Raw genomic sequence first — 23,774 nt, forward strand, 5'->3', positions numbered from 1 at the left:
ATAGTAGGGAAAAGGATGCTGGATGGTTTTCCTATGGAGGCCATACGATGGCTCAGGAAAGGCTGGTGCCGGCTACAGCCAACTGGGAATAATGGCCCTGGAGTCTCCAAGTGACCAGGCAGCCTGCCATCAGAATTTCAGAGGTGTTTGGAACTCAGCCTGGTACCTTAAACACCTCGGAGTTTCTATAGCATCTAATTTTATCATATCCTGCCTGTTGATTTTGCTACTGTGTTCTACTGGATAAATCTTTATTTTTATTTTTTTTTTAAGATTTTATTTATTCATGAGAGACACAGAGAGAGGCAGAGATACAGGCAGAGGGAGAAGCAGGTTCTCCGCAGGAAAGCCCGATGAGGGACTCCATCCCAGGACCTTGAGCCGAAGGAAGACGCCCAACCCCTGAGCCTCCCAGACGCCCCTCTACTGGATAAACCTTACTGATTCCTAAGGAAGGGGCTTCTGAACCCCTGCCCTTTGATATAAGAAGACCTCACGGTCCATTTGCAGGTACTCCCCCAGGGCTCCCCCCTCCTCCCTCCTCTTCCTCCACCTTTCCTTGTGTGACCCTGACCAAGTCCCTCACTCTGGGGGCCGTCTTCTTACCTCTAAATGAGAACAACTGAACTAGATGATGGATGCCTTCCGGCTCTAAACAGTAGCTTGATCAATTTTCCAAATGAGAAAACACAGCCAACCCCGAGGATGAGGTCTGATTCCACCGCTCCAATCATATAGCTCTGATTTGCAAAATGCTTACTTCTGAAGAACGGCGCACGCGGATGATTCAACTATCCTTTTTTTTTTTTTTTTCTCTACAATTAGGTGACCTCTGCGCTGCGAGCGGTCACGGGACACTGGGATTTATCTAGAAAAGGTGGTGCGGCAAGTGTTGGCTCTTCCCTCCCGTTCAGGAAGTGGCGAGGGTCACAGCGGCAAACACCTGTTCGCCCCTAAGTCCTTCCAATCGAAAGTCTCCCGAGTAGGTGCCAAGTAGGTAAAACCTTATCGTTCCGCCCTCGAGTTCCCCGTTTGGGGCTTTAATAAGCCGCGACCAGCGCCACGCACCCGACTACGTCACCGAACACCTTGACACCTCCCGCGACCCCTGAACCGCGAGGCCGGCGCTAGGCTCGGCCGGGTCCCGCGAGGCGCGGTGCGGCGCGGCGGAAGCGAGGCCGCCACACTTCCGGCGGCGCGGCCGCGCGCTCGCCACACTTCCTGTTGATCCGGCTCCGCGGAGGGCTGGGCGGGGAGGGGGCGGGCCGGGGGCGGGCCGGGGCGCGGGGGGCGGCCTCTGGCCAGGCGTGGGCGCGCGCGGGGCCGCGGCAGGCGCGGAGCGTCTGCCTCGTAGCTTCATTCCGGAGCACCCTTGGCGGCCGCGCCTCCCGCACTCCGTCCTTCTGTCCGGCCCCGCGCCGCCATGCCCGCCGTGGACAAGCTCCTGCTGGAGGAGGCGTTGCAGGACAGCCCCCAGGTACCTCCCGCCGCCCCGGTGCTCTCGCCCGGCGGGGACTGGAGGCCGGGGCGGCCCCTCGAGCCCGGGGGTGGAGGCCGGGAGCACGCAGGGGGCCGCCCGGGGGCCGGGAGGGGGCACCCCTCAGGCGGGGCTGGAGAACCCGAGAAAGCCCTCCGCCGCCGGAGTCTTTGTGTCGTGACCCCCTTCGGAGTCAGCCGACACTGACGCTGCCCGGCCTGAACTCCGGCTCCGCCGCTCCCCTGAGTGCCTCGGACAAACAACCTTTGTGTGCCGCAGTTTTGTCATCTGTAACCCGGGGACAATAATTGTACCCGCCTCATGGAGTTGTCAGGATGCCAGTAAAGTTGTTGGCGGGCAACGTCCTGTATAGAAGTTGTCATCGCTATTATCATTACTACTGCTACTGATGCGGTGGGTCCTAGTGGATTTAGGGCCCAGATGGGAGGCAGAGCCCAGCTCTTTCCCAGCAGGACCCTTCCGCACGCTTTTCCTGTTTTGTCAAGAGACTATGACAACACCTGCCCCACTGTCGCACGGAGGGATTTCATTAGCGAGACCAAAGTTAAGTCCTTCGAGCTCTGCAGATGAAGGCTGCCGTGTAAATGTAGCGGATGAGTGCTGAATGACATTAGTTCATGATTCAGTGCCCTTCTCTTCAGGGAACTTCTGTTCGCCATTAGCATTTCCCCGGCTTTGGCTTCGTATCAGCTCTCCTGGTTCTGTATCCCTGGGTTATTAATAAGTCTTTTTAGCCCCCGATGTCTCGACTCTTCAGAAATTCAAATGAGATTAACCTGTTCCCGTTCCATCTCTCTTCGGTTCCTTTTTCTTAGCAAATTGCACTCCTGGGAGGAATGTATTTTATTTTCTTTAAGATTTTATGTATGTGTTTGACCGGGAGAGAAGAGCAGAGTAGGGGGAGTGGCAGAGGGAGAAGCTGACTCCCGCGGAGCAGGGAGCAGGGAGCAGGGAGCGGGAGGGGTCTGGATCCCAGGACACCAAGATCATGACCTGAGCCAAAGGCAGACTCTTAACCAGCTGAGCCACCCAGGTGCACCTAGGATGATTTTTTGATGGACTCACCTACACCCACTTTGCATCTTGCCAGTTCAGAATAAGTGTCAGAGCACTGTGTGCTTCATTGCCTTGTGCCCATTTCTTTGTGATCTTAGGTAGGCAAGTAAGAAACTTGAGCAAGCTGTGACTTTTTTTTTTCTTTTTCTAATTGGCATCCGCTGGTCTGATCGACTTTTTAAAGACCTCTTTGAAGGCTCTAAACTTGTGGCATTTTAATGGGACCGAAGCCCTTTGGAGAGGTCTTTTTGTCTGCACCTCACACATTATGTCAGATATGAAGATAATAATGTAGAACTTCTAATGATAACATTTTGAACGAGGATTTCCATTTGCTTTACAGTCCAAAAGTGCAAATATATTGCTTTCCTAACTGATCGTGGTGTTGGCCGAGCCAGGTCAGAGAGAAAACACTGATTCTTCTATGCTGCCCTCGCTGATAGGTCACATTCTGCATTTCTGACTCTCATATAAGTGCGTATGTACCATTTTTCTGAGTGGTTTGCAGGGTTTTCTCAGCCGGGAGGAAGCAGAGGACTGGCAAACAAGTCAGGAAAACTGCATCCTAATTCTTGCTCTGTCACTAACTTACCATGTCTTTGGGGCAAGTCGCTTATTCTCATTCTGTGGCTGACTTAGTTTTCTCATCTACAGAATGAGGGATGTGGAACAGGTGATTTATAAGGAGCTTTAAAAGCTTAAAATTATAAAATAAATAAATAAAAGCTTAAAATTCTATCCTTATTGCATGATTTATAACTTTGAGCTCATAAGTGGAAGAGGAAGTTTAGTGGCATTGCCATTCCTGTATAATGTTCCTCTTAATGTAGGGAATTTGTTACTGCTTTTGGGACTTGGTGTCACTTTACTAGAATTTTTCATAGGTTGTTCAGAGGAAGCTAACTTTCAAGAAGTTCTTTGATAATCATCAGAACGTATTTATTTAGCAGTCTTATATGGGGGGGGGGGTGTGTGCCTAAAGCGGCCTTATTCCTGAGGAGACTCATAGATTAGGAAGTGGAGAAAAGCAGATCTAATTCCTTTTATGTGTACAGAATAAAAACAACAGCAAACACCTATATCACACATGCATTTGCATTTTATGTACCAGGCATTATTCTAAATCCTTTATCTGTATTAGCTCACCTAATATTCCCATCAATCTTTTGAAGTAGGTCTCCTATTAAAATTACCAAGAAGCAGAGAAGTTAAATAGCCAGCCCAAGATTATACACCAGACAGTGGCAGAGCCAGGATTGGAACCCAGGCAGTCTGCCTATATTGTTCAAGTTGGCCCAGCTACCTGGCACCTGACCCTTCTATCATTGGGGACCTAAAATGTTTCACTGAAAGGAAAAGATCCTAAGAAACCATCTATTGTTTGTTTCTTCTAGTTTTATGAAGAGTAGTTATGAGGGTTGCTGCAGCAACCTGCACATGATTCATTAAGTGAACACAAAAGCTTTTGTAATTGAACTCAATGACCCAAGAAGAACTGAATAGCAGTTGACCGCGCTTAGACACATCTATTCATTTCATCCTTTTTAGTACTGCATGGTGTGTCGAAGACTAGTCTGTGCATACACATTATTTCAGGTTATATCTAATATGTGAGAAGCAGAATGTTTTGGAGACAAAGATACTTGTCTCTGTTGCTGTTTGTGAGCCTCTGCTCCTTGCCCGGCGCTACTAGATGCTGGGAATATAGTGACAAGGTAAGAGTGCCTGCCCTCCATGGTGCACAGTCTGTACTGGGAGACAGATAAGCAAAGCAGTGCCAGTGCTGTGTGAATGCGCTCTGATAAGAACACAAATGCAGCTTTGAGCAGCTGCAGCGTAGATTCCTTCAGGGGCTTATTCTCTTTTGTGTAAGTAGTACGCTTTTGAGATAAGGTGAAGACAAAAGATAAGGTGAAGCAGTATTGCTTGCTGTTTTCTTGATTTTTGTTTGTTTGTTTCCTTTGCAATTGGAATAGCTGAAGCACAGGGAAACTTAAGACTTAGTTCTGAGATTATGCAACGAGTGGTCCAACTGGGAGCAGCCCTCCCTGACCAAACCAGGCTTTCTAGACTCAAGCAAGATGCCTCAAAACAACCTGGTGGTTATGTCTTCATTGTGGAGAATAATGTGTATGTTTTATAATCAGAGTTATTAAAATTATGCCATTATATAATCAGATGCTATTCTGGAGAACAAAAAGTGTCTAAGAACTATTTTATTAGGTAATACTTAGATTCTTTACGATGGAGGGATGCTGTGGAGCTGAGGCTATATCCTTAGGGCGTTTGGTTTTTCTGGCTCGGCGTAAAAATAATTATTTAATGGAATTGTCCTGAAGAATGAATAAGGTGTATAAAGTGTCTTCATGCTTGTGTGTCATGGTAACTCCATAAACGATTGCTGTTAATATCTTTATAAGTGATATGCATCAGGGTCTTTTGGACTTTTCTGTAGAGTCTAATGTCTGGTGTACATTCGGCTGCCCCTTTGTCTCCTTCTGTATGTTCCAGATGTAGAATATTCCTGTTGTTCCAGATATAAATTTAAGCAGGTATAGAGCTGATAATGTGGAAATCAGAACAGTGCCTAAGATAGCAGGATGTTTTTTTCAGTAGTGATTGTAGCCTAGTTAGAAAGATTGGATTTTTCTTGCAAGGGCTAATAGGGGTCATGGTAAACATACATGTCCAGAGTATAAGGAAACAAAACAAAACACTTGTGATATAAATTTGGCAGTTATTATAGGTGAGAGCATGATGGTAGGATGACCAAAGGGAAGCCAGCTCCAGGCAGGACTTGGGCTGTGGACCATAGAGCACGCCCGTTGAAGCTCAGCCAGCTGGGTGACAGGTGCAGCCTCCTGCAGTGGCCAGTGAAGTGTGGCCAATGATCCTGGTCAAACCTGGATGGACATCCCAGCTGGACTGCTTCCCAGCAATGGGAGGTTGAGCAAGTTTCTTAACCTTGCTGAACCTCAGTTTTATTATCTGTAAAGTAGGGTTAAATATCCATGGTATCTGCCTCATAAAGTTGTTGGAAGGATTAAATGAAGTAGCAAGTATTTAGTGCTGAGCACTATGTCTCAGATACGGGAGGTACAGGGTAAATGGGAGTTTTTGTTTTCTGTCTCTTCTCTTTGTGGAGAACATTCCACAAAGCTTCTCTTTCATCTTCTCATTTTCCATTCTATTTTATTTCCAAGAGTTTTAAAAACAATAAGTAGGACTTGACTGGACAGTTATCAGTAGTATTTAGAAAAATTAAATGTACTCAATCTAGTTGTATCATTCTTTCCTTCTCGTTTTCCTAGACATGTTGGTTATAGCAAAGAAAGATGCCAGTATCATATAAACGTGAGTGAGCTCCTACAGCATTGACACCATAAATACAAAGAGACAAAAAAGGTCCTTTACTAATAACATTTATAGATAACTGTATAGATAAGTACTGCTCTGGTGTTAAAATGCAATCATAGAGACTCATGCTCCTTTCCTTTCCAAGTCTCTCCCAGATGCTCCATCCATATCTGCTCTCTCTATATCTTCAATAAATTCAGATATCACTTAGAAATAATGAAATTACATGGAAAGCCCTTAGCGTACAGCCTGTAGCAAGCAATGAATTCAAGTTCATATCATCTGCTATTGCTATATGTCACATGCTGTCAGACACTTTATATATATTCATTATCTCAGGAACTCTGCAAATTAGTGTTAGAGGCTGAATTTGGACCCAGGACTGACATGGTACCAGGGGGATCCCGAATATTTTGAGAGGTGCAGCAGGCTCTAAGCTCCTGAAGAACACAATCGGTTCTAATCACCTCTGAAACACAGTTTCCAGCACAATGGTTCAGCAGATCCTGGATGAGGGCAGAAATGCATACATCAATGAATGAATACAATCTTTTTTTTTTTTCCAAAATAAAAAATACATTTTAAAAAGATAGAATGAAGAGTTCTGAACCAATGCTTTTCATGTACTGGTTGACATCCATGCATTGATTGTGAGAGCCAGTGGAACACAATCATGATGTATGTTTACAGATGGAAGAGACTGGAATAGAACAGAAAAAGTCAAAGTGTATATGCATACTAATGATGAACCTTGTTTGGTAAAATGTGTTTTGTTCCATTGTTTTTAATTTTAGAAGGTTTGAAGAATTCTACTCCAGCACAAGAGTTACATACTGTGTGAGCTCTGATATGTGTTGTCATTGAGAGCTTTTTAAAAACCTGCTGTACGTTTTCTGTATTCATTGCATCTGGTCCCTCTGTTGATAAGGATTGATACTGAAAGGAGTACATTGATCTCAGAGAAGGTAGTTTTAGCTTCCAAGGCCTCAGGCAAAGCCAGGACAATTGTGTCCTGCTGCAAAACGCATCATTGGAGTTTGGGGAACAAAATACAGGATAGAAAACCATCTAAATACCCAGGTGACTGAGGGTGCTTTGAGGTCAATCACCACTCTCTTACCTGAGAGAAAGAAGGAGTTGAAATTCATTTACAGGGAAATAATGAGCCTTAATAGATTGTTCTTTGTAAAGTGCTTTGATACCATTTTATTAAAAGCCTTTCTGTAACTTACTGTCCATTTTGTGCCTAAGGGGTTATTTTTAGAGATCCCATTATCACTGACATAATATTATATTATTTATTATTATTTTTAAAATATTTTATTTATTTATTTAACACAGATTGAGAGAGACAGCACAAGTAGAGCAGTAGGCAGAAGGAAAGGGAGAAGCAGGCTCCCCACTGGGCAGAGAGCCTAATGTGGGACTTGATCCCAGGACCCCAGGATCATGACCCTGATGATCACTTAACTGACGCTCAACTGACTGAGCCACCTGGTGCTGCTGACATAATATTTTAAATTTCCACTGTACTGACACATTCAGTAAAGTCTCTTCAGTAGATAATGGTCACTTATGTGACACGTTGATACTTATTTAGACTCCATCTCATATGTAAAAACAACTTTTTTAAGAGAGAGTGCACGTGTGCACACAAGTAGGGGGAGCAGCAAGCAGAGAAAGAGGGAGAAGCAGACTCTTCTGAGCAGAGAGCCCAATGCAGGGCTCCATCCCAGGACCCTGGGATCATGGCCTGAGCTGAAGGCAGACGTTTAACCAGCTGAGTTGCCCAGGCGTCCTGTAAATATTTCTTCAGTGTTCAACGGTGTCAGGCTCTGTGCCCAAGAGTAATAGGAACTGCCTTCCATTTAATGACATTGCTCAGCTGCTCCAGGGCACTGTGTAGTTAGCCTTCCTGAAGGAACTGAGCTCCCATTTTTGTTAAACTGTTTCAGTTTTGTGCTCGGATCTGCTGCTGGGGGACCTGGGGTGCATGAAATTTCCTGGCTGCAAGTTTAAAATCATTTGAATAAAAGATGATGAAAGACATGGAAATTGACTGTAGCATTTTAAGTGGAAAGAATGACGCACTCCTGCAAGATGTCTAAGATTGCAGAAAACCAGACAGATGGTTAGCTGTTGGGGTGATGCACTGCTGGGCGTCCACACCCCAGGTAAACACACAGGCCTGGTGTTGTGTTCAGTTTATGGGCTGGAAAGGAGAGCCTGCCTTTTTAACCCCCCCTTTTTTTCCCCAGTTAGATGGACTCTCCTGGTGCTTAGGTAGGGGCTGAGTCCAAGCAGATATTAGCCCTTGAGTCTTAACTCTTTAAAAATTGGCTTTCCTTCTCTGGTCCCAACACTCAAATAAATTGCATTCAGCTTGCCCCTGTTTTGTAGTCTGAAGGATTAGAAAAGTAGTTCTAAATTAAAGCTCCAGAAATCAACTCTTACTAGTATTATCAGTAAAAGAATAAAGCCAGAGAAGAGGCACCTTCCCTCCCCATTTCAGAGAGGAGCGTTCATTCATTCATTCGTTTGCTCTACCTCCTTTGTAACTTTTCCTCTTAGAGATAAAATTAACTTCCTTTCTTCTTTTCTTGTAGACTCGCTCTTTACTGAGTGTATTTGAAGAAGATGCTGGCACACTCACGGATTATACCAACCAGTTGCTCCAGGCGATGCAGCGTGTCTATGGAGCCCAGGTATCCTGCTGTGCCCTCACCTGAGAATGAGTAGAGGCCCCTGGTTTCATCTAGAACTTCTCTCAAGAGGCTGAGAAATTTGAGTCAGAACAATACCGTTTAAAATTTGGAAATAAAATCAGAATTGTTTTCCTCACTTCTGTTCACATGAAAAACACTAAGGACAATCTGTTTTCACTGCTTAAGAAAGAGGGCAGTTTTCCTGTAACCAGTAAAACCAGTAGAGAAGGAGCACATCCCTGGTTTTAATTTTTTAAAAAATTCAGCCCCAGAGGGAAACATTTGAATCTCCTCTTCCTACTTGTGAATGACTGGGGTCAGTATCCTCTTTGTCTTTCTCATAAATGGGAGCCTTAGACGTCAGGGCAGGCGGGTAGAGAGGGTTTTCCACATGCTTCCTCTAAAAAGGGTTGGGTCACACTTCTGAAACTATCGAGTGACTTCTTTGTTTTGAGGAACAAGTATCTCTGACTTGCCAAATAATGGAAAATAAATTGCTGAGTAGCAAAAATGAATCTTCTTAAGATCGAGAAGTGCCTGTATATGTTATTTTCTAAGGGAAAACTTAGAACTTATTTAAAATTCATTATGTTGCATGTCAGAATATTATGGTAGCTGAGCCTTTGATTATCGATTCCTTGCTGACTTAAACCTGTATGCATTAATATTTATTTTTCTCATTGATGATCTCTAGAGAAATACATTCAGTGTGTAATATATACTAATAATTGTGTGTAGTCATTTCTTATTATATAGCTCTTAACATTCATATATGATCATTCATTATTATCATTGTCTTATTAGTCATTCATTCATATTATATATGGGAAGAGGACTCAGTCCTTGCCATTAGAGAGCTCATGTTTAGGTGACGAGACAGAGAAAACATTTATCTAAGAGTGTTAATGCCACTAGGAGAGGAGGTCGCCTCACCCAGAGGAATTGTGCTTAGCACCCAAAGAGAAGATGATTGTGACAGTCGAGATTAATTGAATATTTCATAGCTTTTGGGGATGATTTCACAACTTTTACATGGATCACTTCATTTAAATTACCCAGCAACTCTGAGGTGGGCATTGTTGTCATTATCCTCATTTTGTAGGTTAGGAGACTTAAGGATTCCAGTGACAAATAACTTGTCCAAGTCCACCCCATTAATACAAGGCAGAGCAGGTCAGCCCAAAGCTGAAGCCCAAATTGTCAGCTACGAAGTTTGGTGTAGCCTTGGAAGTAGCAATAGAAATGGAGAGAAGTGGATGAATTTCAGAGGTGTTCGAGAGGCAGATTGGTGACTAAATGGATGTGAAGGGGTCATGTATGTGAAGGATAAGTCAAGAATGATGTCCAGGTCTTTGACTTGAACAACAGGGTGAGTAGTCGGGAGCACATAGGAAGATATGGACGGTGTGAATGTATGTCTGTGTAATGGCAAGGATGCCAATCTGAATTCTTTCTAGAAAGGCTGATTTTGAGATGTCTGTGGGACATCAAAAGTGGAGAAAGACAGCTTGTTGAAAATTCAGATCTAGACTTCAGGCTGGAGATACTGATTTGCAAACTATACTATATTATGCAAATATAACTTAATTGGAACTGATTTTAAAACCCAAACAAATCATGTGCTCATGTGTGATTGTACTTGTTTTGGTAAGACATTCAGAAACTGGGGATGTACTATGTTGATTTTTTAAAACCCTATTTATTTATATAGTATGTTTTTATATTTTTCCCTACATACTCAAAATTTAAGAAAATAGAAATTTTTTTCCACTGGACTTGGGCCTGAACTTGCTATTCAGTAAGTTGAATATTATCATCTCCTGTTTAAGGTTTGGGAGCCCCACGACTTAAGGGACAGTGTCTCTGTTACTCCCAAGAGCTTCTGTTCTGCCTCTCCACGTCTGTCAGAATCATTTACTTGGAGATATCCAAATGCTTTCTTATGCGTATTTTTTTCTTTTGAGCCAGAAAACTACATTTTGCCAAAATTAAGTGGGTCGTGAATTCCAAGAGTCTGTAAACCGGCTTTTAATTCACACCACATGATCATCACGTGGGTTCTCTACTGGCTAGAAACCCTTCCTCCTTCCTCGGCATTTCCTGCAGCAGAAGCTGGCGGGAAGGGCCAGTTAGTGCTGCCAAGCTCAGCGACACATTCGAGCAGTGGCCAGTGGCATCCAGATCGGTTCCGTCAGGGTCAGTTGGTGTTCAGGTTTATTTCAAGGCTTAGGTATCTCATTTTGTTTCTTTGTAATTAAAAAAAGAAACCTTTCTTGACTCTTCTTTGGTCAATTTATTTATACACATGTATGTGTGGGTGTGTGGGTATATATATGTATATATAGTAATACTTATCAATGTTTTCATTCAACTTTTTCCCCCTAAGATATGTTTTCTTGATTTATTTAACATTATTCCTTAAATATTTTGCCCCTAGACATGTTGAATTCAATTAATAGGGTCTTATAATTTCATTTTTAAAAACAAAGGTACTTAGATGTTTTTGCATTATATTTTAAAAACCAGATTTATGCTGGTGATAGATGATAAATGTTCATAAGAGGTACTTTGAATCAGACCACATGATAAATTTCTGTATTCTGATAGGGCGAATGCCATTGGACCTCAGTTTTAGAAAGAGGAAGAGTGAGGAAAACTGGAAGAAAGTTCTGTGAGCGTTTTTTGCTGATTGTAGCTGGTTTGGGGGAAATTTTAAATTTTATTTGATTTAAGTGCTACCTTGAAGCTATAGTCTGTGATTTTTCAGCATCTCCTTTGTAGAATCTCATTTAGCTCTCATAAGAAAGGAGTGGTATTGCTATAGCATGTGTTTGCAGATCAGTAAACTAAGACTCAGGTTATATATTTTGCCTAAAGTCACAGTGGCAGACCTAGAATTTGCACTCAGGTCTTTGACTCCAAGGCCTGCACTCTCACTCTGAACCCCTACGCACTACTCTTTTGACATACTGGCCTCTAGAAGTGGCATGGCGGCAGAGGCAAAGGAAGTAGGAGCTTTCAGAGGTTGTTCTTGTCACTATAGAACAATCCCCACCATAGGACAGCCAAACAGCCCTGTAGCACAACAGTTCCCCCTTTAACTGGGTTCACTTTCTGATCTTTCCATTATCTACTGTGGTCAACTGTGGTCTAGAAGCGGGTGCTCCTCCTCCTGACGTATCATCAGAAGCTCAGGAGTAGCCTGGTGCTACCTCATTCATCTCTCTTCATCTCACCATGTAGGCATCTTACCTCACACCATCACAAGGAGGGTGAGTTCAGCACAATGAGGTATTTGAGAAAGAGACCACATTCATATAGCTTTTATTACAGTATATAATTGACCCTTGAACAGTGCAGGAGTTGGGGCACTGACCCCCACAACTGAAAAATCCTCATACAACTTTTAATTTCCCCAGAGCATAACTAGGAGCCTTCCAGTAACATAAAGAGTTGATTAACACATATTTTGTATGTTGTATATACGATATACTGTATTCTTAGAATAAAATAAGCTAGAGGAAAAGTGTTACTAAGAAAATCACAAGGAAGAAAAAATACATTTATGGTGCTGTATGTATTTACAGAAAAAAATTTGCATGTAAGTTGACCTGCACAGTTCAAACCCATGTTGTCAAGGGTCAACTCTGTTGTAATTTTTCCATTTTGTTATTATTGTGAATCTCTCCCTGTGCCTAATTTATAAATTAAGCTTTATCATAGGTTATGTATGTAGGAAAACACAGTATATATAAAGTTTAGCACTAGCCCCAATTTCAGGCATCCACTGAGTGTCTGGGAATGTGTCCCTTATAGAAATGGGGGCACACTATGTCAGAGTTGGGAGCCAATTCCTTTTTGTATCCCAAAGTAACTTCCCTGGTTGTATTAGTTTTTATGCATAACTGTTTTAGTCTGTGCATTTTAATAGCCCTGAGAGCCAGTCAAATTGAGGTTGGTATTGCAGGGACTGAGGAGAAATACATATGTAGCTTAAGGTGTGAGGGAGCAGAGAGCCTGAATAGTTTCTGGAAACCACTACAGAGACCTGGATTCCTGCTCTTGTTTTGCATGCAGGACCTACAGCTTTTCTTCATGAAGCCTTTGGAGGCCTTCAGATTGGCATGAAAGATGATTCTGGGCGAGGCTCTTTCACTTAGGTACAGGGGTTAAGTGTGTAGCCCTGAACTCACATCTAAGTTCCAGCGTTGGCTTGGCCACTTGCTGTGTGGTGTTGGGAGGGTAACTTGTTTGCCTGAATTTCCTTATCAGGTAACAGAGGCTGTAATCGTGGCCGCCTCATTGGTTTGTTGTGAAGGTTATTAGAGTGACCTGTGAAGTGCTAAGATCAGTTCCTGGCACGAGGGGTGTTAATCATCATCTGAGACTTGTAATAACCATAGTTAAGAGGGCACATTACACTGGGACTGTTATTTGGGTTTAGTAGAAGCTTAGTTCTCTGAGCCTGTTGACGCAGCAGTCTATACTTACTCTCCTCACTTTCTTGCTGGACGTTTGATGCCTGCATCTCAAGCCACCTGGGCCTGGCCTCCCTCTCCCTTTTCCGCAGGGTGGCCATGTGCCTAAATCGCTGCCTCTCCTCCCTCAGGCCTGAGCAGCCTCTGATTCTTTAATGACCTGAAGCGGTTTTGCCTTGGTTTTTGTGACAAGGTCCCTTCTAGTCTCCTTCTAGTGCTCTGCCCGTCCTTCTAGATCTTTCTCTTTTCTTGGCACCCTGTTGCCTCCTGCCTCTTAAGTCTTGGTGTTCTACAAAATTGCCCTGGAATCCTCCTTGGCTTTATCTCTATTTGCTTCCGGGGTAAGAGCCCTTCAGCCAGCCTGGCCATTTGAGAATCCATTGCTAGTGCTTGTCTCTGGTCTCTGTTCCAGACATTTGCCTGTTGGTGTTGTGGGGAATGAGTGTTCAGCTTTTACCTAATGTACACTCTCCTGATGTGTCCTCTTGCCTTGGGAGGTGTCCCCCGCTTCAGCCCCTCCTCTGGCAAAACCTCCCTTCCCTCCTCATCTTCACACGCTTCCATGGCTCCTGGACGATTGTGGTCAAACTCCTCAGCAAGGTGCACAAAGCGCTTCACGAACTGAGCATCAGCCTACTCTAGCCTCGCATTTGGCTGTTCCAGAATATGCCAGGCTCTCTACATGGCTTGGGACTTTGCTTTGCCACTGTTACATCTCTGGCACCTGCCCTACCTTCCCTCCCTTCTCAGCCAAAGCGCACCAGAGTGCCCAGGGCCGTGTGCACTTGTTGCCCCGAGCACTTCTGGGGCATTGAGTGCTGTTTCCCTGTCCCTCTGGACTGTGACATTCCAGAGGGCAGACTGTCTCCAGGGCCCGCACCAGGCCTGGCTGCTCTGAGCATCTGAGCTGAGGGGTCGTAGGTGTCAAGTAAAGGCCTGAACTGGGGCCAGGACATCTGTACTGAATGCCAGTGCCAGCACACCCCCACTGTGTGCTATGCCCATGGGTCCTCAGCTTCCCAGCTAGGGCCACTGGTCCGTTCTTGGATTTTGCCCCTTCTTCCTCACTCCCTGCGGGCTGCTGTTCTTGCCTCAGAAATACCTCACAGGCCTCCATCACCTTCTCCCTTATAGCATCGGGCTCAGACTGTTTGCCTCCCTTGCTCTACCTCTTCAGGTGGCCTCCTGACTCTCCTGCTATGCCTCCTTCTCTATTCCTCTTCACCACAGCCACTCTTGATCCTTCCTCTGCTCCTGGTGGATCTTGTCACTCCCCTGCCCATGCTCCTCAGGGCCCCCCTGTTCCCTCCAGAGTAACTTCCACATCCTCAGGAGGCACCCCTCACGGCCAGCCCCCAACACAGTGGGCACCCCTCACCACTCCTGTGCATGACCCAGCTCGAGGGATCCTGGACCCTGGCTCTGTGGCAAGCACGTGGTTTGACCGAGATGTTCCACGACTGGGCTTGAGGCAATATTGCTGGGTGGGAGCAAGTGCCTACATTGTGGTTTTTGATCCCAGTGGATTCCCTCTGCCCCTGAGCCCAGCCTCTCCATCACTGTTCTCCATAGATGTGCCACCAGCAGGGGCCTTTGGGTGGTTTGGGGTAATAGTTACAGTTCCATGAGCATTCTTTGCCACCCCAAGATAAATATTCCTTTGCTAAAAGCTTGGTTCTTCTTTCAGGTTTGCTGACCACTGTTATTTCTCCCTTGGCAGGAGCCATGGAGATTCTATTTAATATAGGAGATGCTGTCAGTAAATACTCCATTGGGTTATCTTTTTAAAGGATTCTTATGAGGCATCAATAATGAGCACAGATAATAGCCAGAGAGTGGTTCCAGAATGTCACAGAAAACTTACCTGTGGAACTCCATTTAGAGTCTAAATTTTAGGCTACTTCTGTTGCTGAGCCACAGCTAGAAGGGTGTGGGATTTATGTTCCCATCCATAGGCTGAGTGAGGCCTACCCACTGAGGACCAGCCAGGTAACAGTTTTGCACTTTGGGTTGAAATGGCATAGAGTTAAAAATGTGGCATTTAGGTTTCGAGTCCAGCAGATCTGTATTAAGTCTTTACCTTGCCAGATACTAGATATGATTTTAAAGAGTTATTATCCCTTCTGAGCGTTTGTCTCCTTGGGACAGTCCTTACCCCCATGGAAGCATTGTAAAGATTGAGCATGATAATATATGAAAACCACTTAACAGTACCGTCAAGTACCTAGAAAAGACTCACTGAGTGTTAGCAGCTGCCTGCATGATCACTATTACTGATATTTACTCTGCACCCAAGCTCTAGTTTTGCAAGCCTTGATGGAGAGATAATTGTGTGCGCCGACCTCACAGGGTATGGATTAATTGGCTGATGATGGCAAAACATTTCATAGAACCTCTGTGTATTATAGATTAAGTATGGGTAAGATTAAAGTTGGTCTAGCTCAGAAGATTTTTCATGGACTGTGCTCTGTACAGAAGTTCACTTCTTTTCAGGGCCGTGACAGGCCGCCAGTGAGATCATACTGGCAGAACAGAATCTTGCAGCCTGAAATCCGAGCTGTCTAAAACTACATAGTATTTCCATAAGGTATTTGCAGAAGAGACCTAGCAGAGTGTCCAGTTGTGTACAGTGGTTTTGGAAAGCAGCTCTTGACTGTCGTGTCCCCATGTTGGCCTTGTGCAGGTGGCACATGAGCGCTCCCCTGGCCTGGTGCCAGAGTTCTGCATTCTGGCAGCTTTTTCCATGATGATTGGAGTGTTTGCCACAAAGTGGTAGAGAAGAATTCAAGTAGCCCACTTCTTATTTTGAAGGCAAGGAGGGTAGTTATCATGTCTGTTTTCCAGTCTCTAAAGGATATAGATATGGGGCAGTAATATTGTAGACTTAGCTAAAATAAAGAATGACTTAAAAGAGTAGAAAATGTTCCTTGAATTGGAAATAGTGTAGCTTAATGTAGAGCCTCCTGAGAGGCAGGTCTCTGGAGATCTTTAATGTCTAAAGCAGGATCAGCAAGCGATTTGCACCCTTGGGCTGGTTTCCTATTTTTGTAAATAATGATTAAATGAAGGAAGCCACACTCATTCATTTCTGTCTTGTTTTTTTTTTTTTTTTCATTTATGTCTTGTTTATGGCTCCTTTCGTGTTCCAACAGCAGAGTTGAGTAGTTGTGACGCCAGTTGTGCCATATCTCACAAGGCAAAACTAATGTCTCTGGCCCCTTAGAGAAAAAATTTGTCAACTTGAGGCTAAAGTGTAGGTCACCTTAGCTCTTAGCAGGACTTGGGATCTTAGAGAATAGTAGTTAAGTGTGTGGATTATAGAATGGGACAAATGTGGGTTCACATCCCAGCCCTGCTGCTGACTATCTGCGTGACCTGGGCAAGCATCTTAACCTCTCTGTGCCGCAGTTTCTTCATCTGTAAAATTGAGTTAATAATCAGAACCTACCTTAGAGGATTGTTGGAATTAAATGAGGTAATGCATGGAATACACATGGTGTGGCATCTGGCATGGTGTAGTTGCTGCTAGGATGATTCTGTAGGTCTGCAAATCCCAGTCCACATGGTGCTACCCCCAGGCAGATGCCAAAGTAACTTGAGCAAATCCACGTTAAACCCTCCGTCACTAACTCTGAGAAGAGGAGTGAAGGATTTTCTGATACACAGGCAATCAGCCCAGGGAGTAGGCCGAAGCCCTTGTTCCCGTGCCCTCTGACCTTCCAGACAGCACTGCTGGAGGTGATTGACAGGCAGTATTTCTTAGCTGAATCATGCTTGTATATTCTTGGTATTTTATTGTCTGCCCTCCCATTCATGATGTTACCTTGTAGGAGTAGGAAGTACTTCCCATGACCCCTGATTCCAAGTATTGTTTTAAACCAGGAATTTAGATGAGTCTTCTAAATCTCATTTGTTCGTTCATTCATCATACATTTGTTGAGAGTCTGCTCTGTGCCGGGAGCTGTTGCAGACCCCTCCCTAAATGTATTTGTTGACCTGCCTTCCTCTTGGCTCTGTGGCCACTAGCTCTGATTTGTTTTGAAAGGAGTGGCACCCTGGTAGGATGCCAAAGCCAGAACTTTTATTATATTTGCTTAATTTTATTCTAGGGAAAAAGGGAGAGAGCCATGTTTCAGGGTTGATTAATGCATGTCCCTTGGGGCTGATGAAGGAAGTCAGGGAACGTTGGCTAGTTGTCAGTAGGATTAGGATTCTAATGGGTCTTGCAAAGGAGGACCATGGTAAAGAAAACAAGCTCCTGCAGAGTTTAGGCCTTGCCCCTAATGGAACAGCAAACCCAGGAGAATTAGAAAGTAAGCGAAGCCCAAGGCCAAGGCCAGCTGGTGCCCACCCTTCCTTCTCTCCAGTCAGACCCTGTGGCTCTATCCTGAGTGAGTCATGAATCTGAAAAGAAGCTTTCACTGAGCTTTAGAAACATTAAGACACGTTTTCTAGGCAGAGGACATCGATGGTGGGAGGCTAGTGGTGCAGAACTGCCCTGTACCTAGATTAGAGGGATAACTCAGAGAAGAGAAAAATGAACAATACATGTCAGTGCAAAGTGGCATAAAACTGGCCTCCCAGGACATTGCAGCTGTGCTCCCGTGTTCCCATCCAGCATTACCTACCTAGGACTCTTGGGCTTGCAGCATCTGCTCATGTCACCGCGCTGTTGAAATTCCATTGCACTTAGGATAAAGTCTAAATCTGGACTGTGGAGGCTTGCGTGCCCTCACTCAGCCTGCACTGCCAGCCTCACCTTGCTTCCACGCCTGTACCCCTTGCTCCAGCTACACTCTGCTCCATGGCCCTTCAGACAGACTGTGCATTTTTCCACATGCTTGTCCCTCCTTCTGGAAAGCTTGTTCCCATGGCTAACTCCTAGTCTGTTTTCAGGGGTCTGCTTAGAACCTCTCTTCCTTAGAGACCATCTGGGACCTCCTGTTAGAGCCTCCTAACACATCAGTGATTTCCTTCTCATCATGCCTGTAACTATTTTTTGATATTTGCTTCCCCAATAAATCCCATGAGGACAGGAACCACGTTGTTGTTGGATGTTGGGCACGGCGTAGTTGCTTGTTACATTTTTGTACTGACTGACCAGAAGGAACAGTAATTTATAAATGGTGGGAGAAAAGTAAGCTTTAACCTTTTAAATTTGTTTTGGTCTTGTTTTCCAAATAATTTCTGAACAAATTATTATTTTACAGACACAAACATACATTTTTTAAGGAATTCCCTGAGGTGACATGGGTGGGTTTGTGTGTGTGTGTGTGTGTGTGTGTATGTGTGTGAGTGAGTCTGACTATACGTGTGTGGGACACATCTTACCTGCCTTTCTCTTCTCCCCACAGAATGAGATGTGCCTGGCCACTCAACAGCTTTCAAAGCAGCTGCTGGCATATGAAAAACAGGTAACTGGCTATTTATATGGCATAGGATACTGTGCTCGGGACTCTCGTAAGTGGAGTTCTCTTAAGGAATTCTCCAAGGGCATCCTTTGATTTTTTTGGTCCACGATCCACTCCTGTTTTATTTTATTATTATTATTTTTTGTCTTGCCTTTTCCTTTCCCCTGGTAAATTCTAATTGGTGATTATCCCGAAGTCTTGTAGGATATGTTCTAATTAGCCTACGTATGTAACCCACTGCCTTGAGAATTCATGGTCTGAGGGGCTACAAATGAAACAAATTCCAGGAAATAACCCAGTTCTGGGGAATAAATTCAAAGATAGTGTTATGTCCAGACAGAACGGTGATGGTCAACAAAGGAGCAGTCAGGGAGGGGTGCCTGAGTGCATTGCTGGGGCAGGATGAAGTGAGCATATTAGTTTTCTGCAAATAACACCATGACATGATGTGTGCCTGGGAGCAGAATGGTAGCTGGTGTGGAGGATGGTGGGATGTGGGTGAGGTGGGAGCATTGACTCCCCAAGCATTAACACCTGGGTGTTTTATTCTCTGGTCTTAGAATTTTGCTCTCGGCAAAGGGGACGAAGAAGTAATTTCTACACTGCACTGTTTTTCCAAAGTGGTAGATGAGGTAAGATTGCAACATGGCAAAATTTTATTTGATTCTCTCTGGAAATTTCTGTTATCTTTGTTTTGGCCCACTTTCCATTTTTAAATATCTATTTAAATATCTCAACTTGCTCTTCCAAGGCTCATTTCACGGGACAGGTTGGATGTGATTATGTTTGTTTCTGGTTTGAGGAGAAAGGCTTTGTTATACATGAACAGTGGACTAAGAGAAAGATTTCTAAGAATTCAGTTTCCTAAGAAGGGTGTATTAGTTTCTCCGGCTGCTTGTAATAAATTACCGATAGGTGGCTTTAAAAACTGTAGACATTTATTCTCTCACAGTTCTGGAGGCCAGAAGTATGAAATCAAGTTGTTGGCAAGGCCAAACTCCCTCCAGAGGTCCAAGAGGAATCCTTGGAAAGGAATAGTTCCAGCTTCTGGTGGCCCTGGTGTCCGCTGCATCCCTTCAGTCTCTGCCTCTGACTGGGCCCATGGCCTCCTCCTCCCACTCTACTTCACCCTTTCCATCTGTGTCTTCTCTTCTTAAAAGGACACTTGTCATTGGATTTAGGGCCTGCCTGAATAACCCAGGATGATCTCATTTCAAGGTCCTTCATTACATCTGCAAAGACCTTGTTTCTGAATACTCCACATATTCAGATGGACATTTCTTTGGGGAAGGAGGAGGGTAGGTATGATTCACCACAGCCCAGAGGGTTTCATACAACTGTTCTTGTAGCTGTATTGTATAATACATTTGGAACGTTCATGAAAAACAAGTATTGTTATAAGAAAAGCATATAAATCCTAATTGTAATAAACACTCCAGCTCAGATGCTACTGATGCTGGGCAGAACCCTCTGCAGAATTGGGTCTGTATGAAATCATTATTTCACCTTTCAAGGAGCCTGCAATACTTAGAGTAGAAAATCTTTTTTTAAGAATAAGTGAAAAAGAATATGCAAGTGCCATTTACCTGAAGGAGATACTGTCTTCAGTTCATAAAATGAGAAACTAATATTCACATAAAGTTGTACTGATTACATTGTCATTCATTCAACAAATCAGACCAACAAGTTGTTATTCATTCAGCAAACACCTGTGTGGTAGGTGTTTTTCTAGGCTCTAGGAGTATACAGGACACATGTCATCCAGTTCTTTCTGAACATATCTTTTCTCTCACAACTCTCTCTTTAGAATATATGTTTAAAATGGATGGAGATCTTTTCCAGAAGAGGAGGAGTGTGAATGGAAAAAAGTAATGAGAGAGGAGCAAAAAGTAATTTTTATGGCAGTGAGGAGACGAATGTCTGACCATGAATAAGAAGTGCAGGGGGAGAAGCAGCGGGCTGCACCCCTGAAGTCAGGTGTTTTCCTGACTAGAGCTAGTTGCTAAGGAAATGTGGTTAGTCGTCAAACTCCCAGAACTGATATTTCCAGTTTAAGATACTTACAACCCTCCTTTCACAGGCAGGAATGATGATTCTCTTGGTGAGGAGTGAATCATTTCCAAAGGCTGGAGGGCTGAAAATGTGATTTAGTAGGTGGTATGATGGCCCTGTTGGGTTCTCAAAACAAGGCTCAGGTGTGGAGACCTACATGCATGAGCAGCTCAGGTGGGAAGCTTTTGAGTAGCTTTTCAGGTGTTTTTCTGTACCTGGGCCTATACTAGGTTGAAAAGTTTCAAGACAAGTAACCTGACTCAGAAATTAAAAAGCTGACTAGAAGTAGAGATTTGTGTGACTTCTATTTTTAATGGAATGCCTAGGAACCAGACATTTTGTATTGTACACATACAGGGGTTTCTGCCCTTGTGGATTTCTTCAAAGGCAGAGTTTCTAGATCAGTTCCATGGAGAGTGCCTGAGACAGGAAGTCGTCATCATTACAGATTACATTAACAAGTATGTGTCAGGCCCTCTACTCTGAGTATTTTGTGTTTTGTCCTCACAGTACCCATGCAGGGAAGATGGGATTATCCTTACTTTCAGGATGACAATACTGAAGTGCCAAGAGGTAGTCCCTTTCCACTCTACTGAGCAAAAGCTTTATGTTTAGAAGTGATTGTCCCTTACCTCTCAGAAGCTGGATGGCAAAAAGTTGGTGACAAACTCCTTGATCCTTAAGAAATTAGGAAGACAATGAGTAGGTAGGAAATTTGCCATTCCTGAAGCGCATAATAATTGGAAAGCCACCTAATCTCCCTGGTTTTTGGTTTCTTCATCTGTAAGTGGCAGAATCCAGAAAGCCCACCTTAACTGGGTTATTGTAAAGATTAAATTAGGTGATGTATATGATAGTATTGAACACGTAGCAAGACACATAAGAGGTATACTTGTTGACTTTCATTCATTTAACTGTTAGTAAAAAAATACATTTCTTACTGAAGCTATTCAGGAAAAATAGTTAACACGTTTTGTCCTGGTGGCATTTATTGGTGTGGCTGTCTTCATGTGTTCTCAGCAGAACAAAGCTGCCATGCTTCAGCTTGATTGAAAGATAGACCATTAACTGCTTGGCCGATAGCTCCCCTGCCTGACAAATGATTGTCTGTAAGCTTATCAAAGCAGCTCTAATGGAGGCACAGCCCTGAAGGACCAGATCTGTTGGAGGGACAACTGTGTGCACATGAGGGCTTCGTATGTGACTGCGGTCACCCAGTCACCGCTGAAAGAAACTGCCAAATGCATACTGCCAAGAAAGACTGCTGGGTGATTTCCCTTTTGTTCACCAAGCAGGAATCCCAGAACATCTTCAGTAATATCTGTGTTCATTGCTGATGTCCAGACTACCAAACATTTGTGAGCATAAAAGACTTTATATCCAACACGGTATAGTAGGATGAAAATCCCAGCTGTTCCACCTTTTTTTGCAGCCTGGATTTGGAGAGTTGTTTTCCTGTCTGTTAAATGGGTAAATAAATAAAACCTAACTCTCAGAGTGGGTGAGAACCAAATGATATAAAACATGTAACTCTGGCATGCAAAAAGTACTAAAAAATGGTAGCACTGAGGGGGATGACTTTTATTTCTCCTGCACCATTTACAACAGGATTTAGAAAGGCCTTGACAATAAAGAAGATGTGGTCTATGTATATAATGGAATATTACTCAGCCATTAGAAACAACAAACATCCACCATTTGCTTCCACGTGGAGGGACCTGGAGGGTATTGTGCTGAGTGAAATAAATCAATGGGAAAAGGACAAACATATGGTCTCATTCATTTGGGGAATATGAAAATTAGTGAAAGAGAATAAAGGGAAAGGAGAGAAAATGAGTGAAAATATCAGTGAGGGTGACAAAACAGGAGAGACACCTAACTCTGGGAAATGAACAAGGGGTAGTGGAAGGGGAGGTGGGCGGGGGGTTGGGGTGATTGGGTGATGGGCACTGAAGGGGCACTTGGCGGGATGAGCACTGGGTGTTATGCTATATGTTGGCAAATTGAACTCCAATAAAAAAATTAAAAAAAAAAAAAAAGAAAGGCCTTGACAAAGTGGAAGAAGAGAAAGAATCAGGAGCCATTAAAATTACCTGGTGAGGGGGATCACATTTGAATACAGTCATCTTGTTCTTGGAAAGATCCTTTTCTGAAGAACAGAGGCCTGGGATCTGAGGTTTCAGTGGGGAGCCTTCTTTCTCCAGAGTAGTTCCCAGGCCTGCAGCTGCTTTGGTTTTAGGGTTAATGGGCTCCCAGCAGGCTGGTCTTTCAAGTGTGACTTTGCCCCCTTCTGAGAGGGAGAGAGCTCAGGGTGGCCAGGTAAAGTATGACCTGCGGTGAGTGCTCCTGGTGAGCTGCCTTGAGGAAGCACACTGAAAGTGTCCTCCTCCAGCGGGTGTGGCTCCAACTGAGAACACAGAACCAAGGTTTACAGTAAACATGACTGTAGCCATGGGCTCAGGGCCTCCTTTAGTAAACCTAACTGATACCGGGTCAGTTAGAACCTGCATTCAGTTTTATTATCTCTAGGCCTATATCATTTGCAGCTTTATGAAGGGTTGTTTACTTGCCAAGGGAGTGTAACAGAACTCTTGAACCACACAGAAGAGTTCAGTATGATCCTGTGCCAAAATCAGATTGTGTCAGTAATAGTGGATATAATTTTTTTCAGTAAGATTTCTCTCTTTTTCAGCTTAATGTTCTCCATACAGAGCTGGCTAAACAGTTGGCAGACACGATGGTTCTACCTATTATACAATTTCGAGAAAAGGATCTCACAGGTAAAGTTACTGAGTTCAGTGCCAATTACCTTCAAAATATCAATTCATTTCATAATTGTTCTGACTGTACTAATTTCTTTAAATGCATGCATCATTGAAAAATGGGATGCCCTTCTTTTCCTGAGCATTTCAGTTTAGCTAACTTTCATTGAATCCCCACTAAGTTCTTAGATCACCTAAAGGAGGTTATAGGCTGCTGAGAAAATGGAGTTGGAAACAGACAATCATAACCTGTAATGAGGGCAGCAGGACAGGGAGGTACAAGGAATAAAAACAGCATACAGGAAGGTGTTACTACCCTTTTGATATTAGAGTACCAAGGAGGGCTCCCTGGAGAAAGTGATCTCTGTGCTGGCTTTTGAGAGATGAGTAAGTGTTTACCAAGGAGGCAGAGATGACAAGGCTTATATTACTGGTTCGGAGCATTTTGAAGGCAT

The 23,774-nt window shown here is 43.9% G+C and overlaps 1 protein-coding gene across 8 annotated transcripts in view; it reads left to right on the forward strand.

The window, feature by feature from the left end:
* The first annotated feature begins 1,283 nt into the window (after positions 1 to 1,283).
* APPL2 (adaptor protein, phosphotyrosine interacting with PH domain and leucine zipper 2) overlaps positions 1,284 to 23,774 on the forward strand; it is a 49,918-nt gene continuing 27,427 nt past the window's right edge. For all 8 annotated transcript variants that reach the window (XM_041754142.1, XM_041754141.1, XM_041754140.1 and 5 more), the window contains exons 1-5: positions 1,284 to 1,477; positions 8,518 to 8,616; positions 18,449 to 18,508; positions 19,066 to 19,137; positions 23,250 to 23,337. In XM_041754142.1, the coding sequence (XP_041610076.1) occupies positions 1,424 to 1,477; positions 8,518 to 8,616; positions 18,449 to 18,508; positions 19,066 to 19,137; positions 23,250 to 23,337 (373 nt within the window). In that variant the 5' untranslated portion in view covers positions 1,284 to 1,423. The remainder of the gene's footprint in view (positions 1,478 to 8,517; positions 8,617 to 18,448; positions 18,509 to 19,065; positions 19,138 to 23,249; positions 23,338 to 23,774) is intronic.

Source organism: Vulpes lagopus, chromosome 5, assembly GCF_018345385.1.
Source record: "Vulpes lagopus strain Blue_001 chromosome 5, ASM1834538v1, whole genome shotgun sequence".
Lineage (NCBI taxonomy): Eukaryota > Metazoa > Chordata > Mammalia > Carnivora > Canidae > Vulpes > Vulpes lagopus.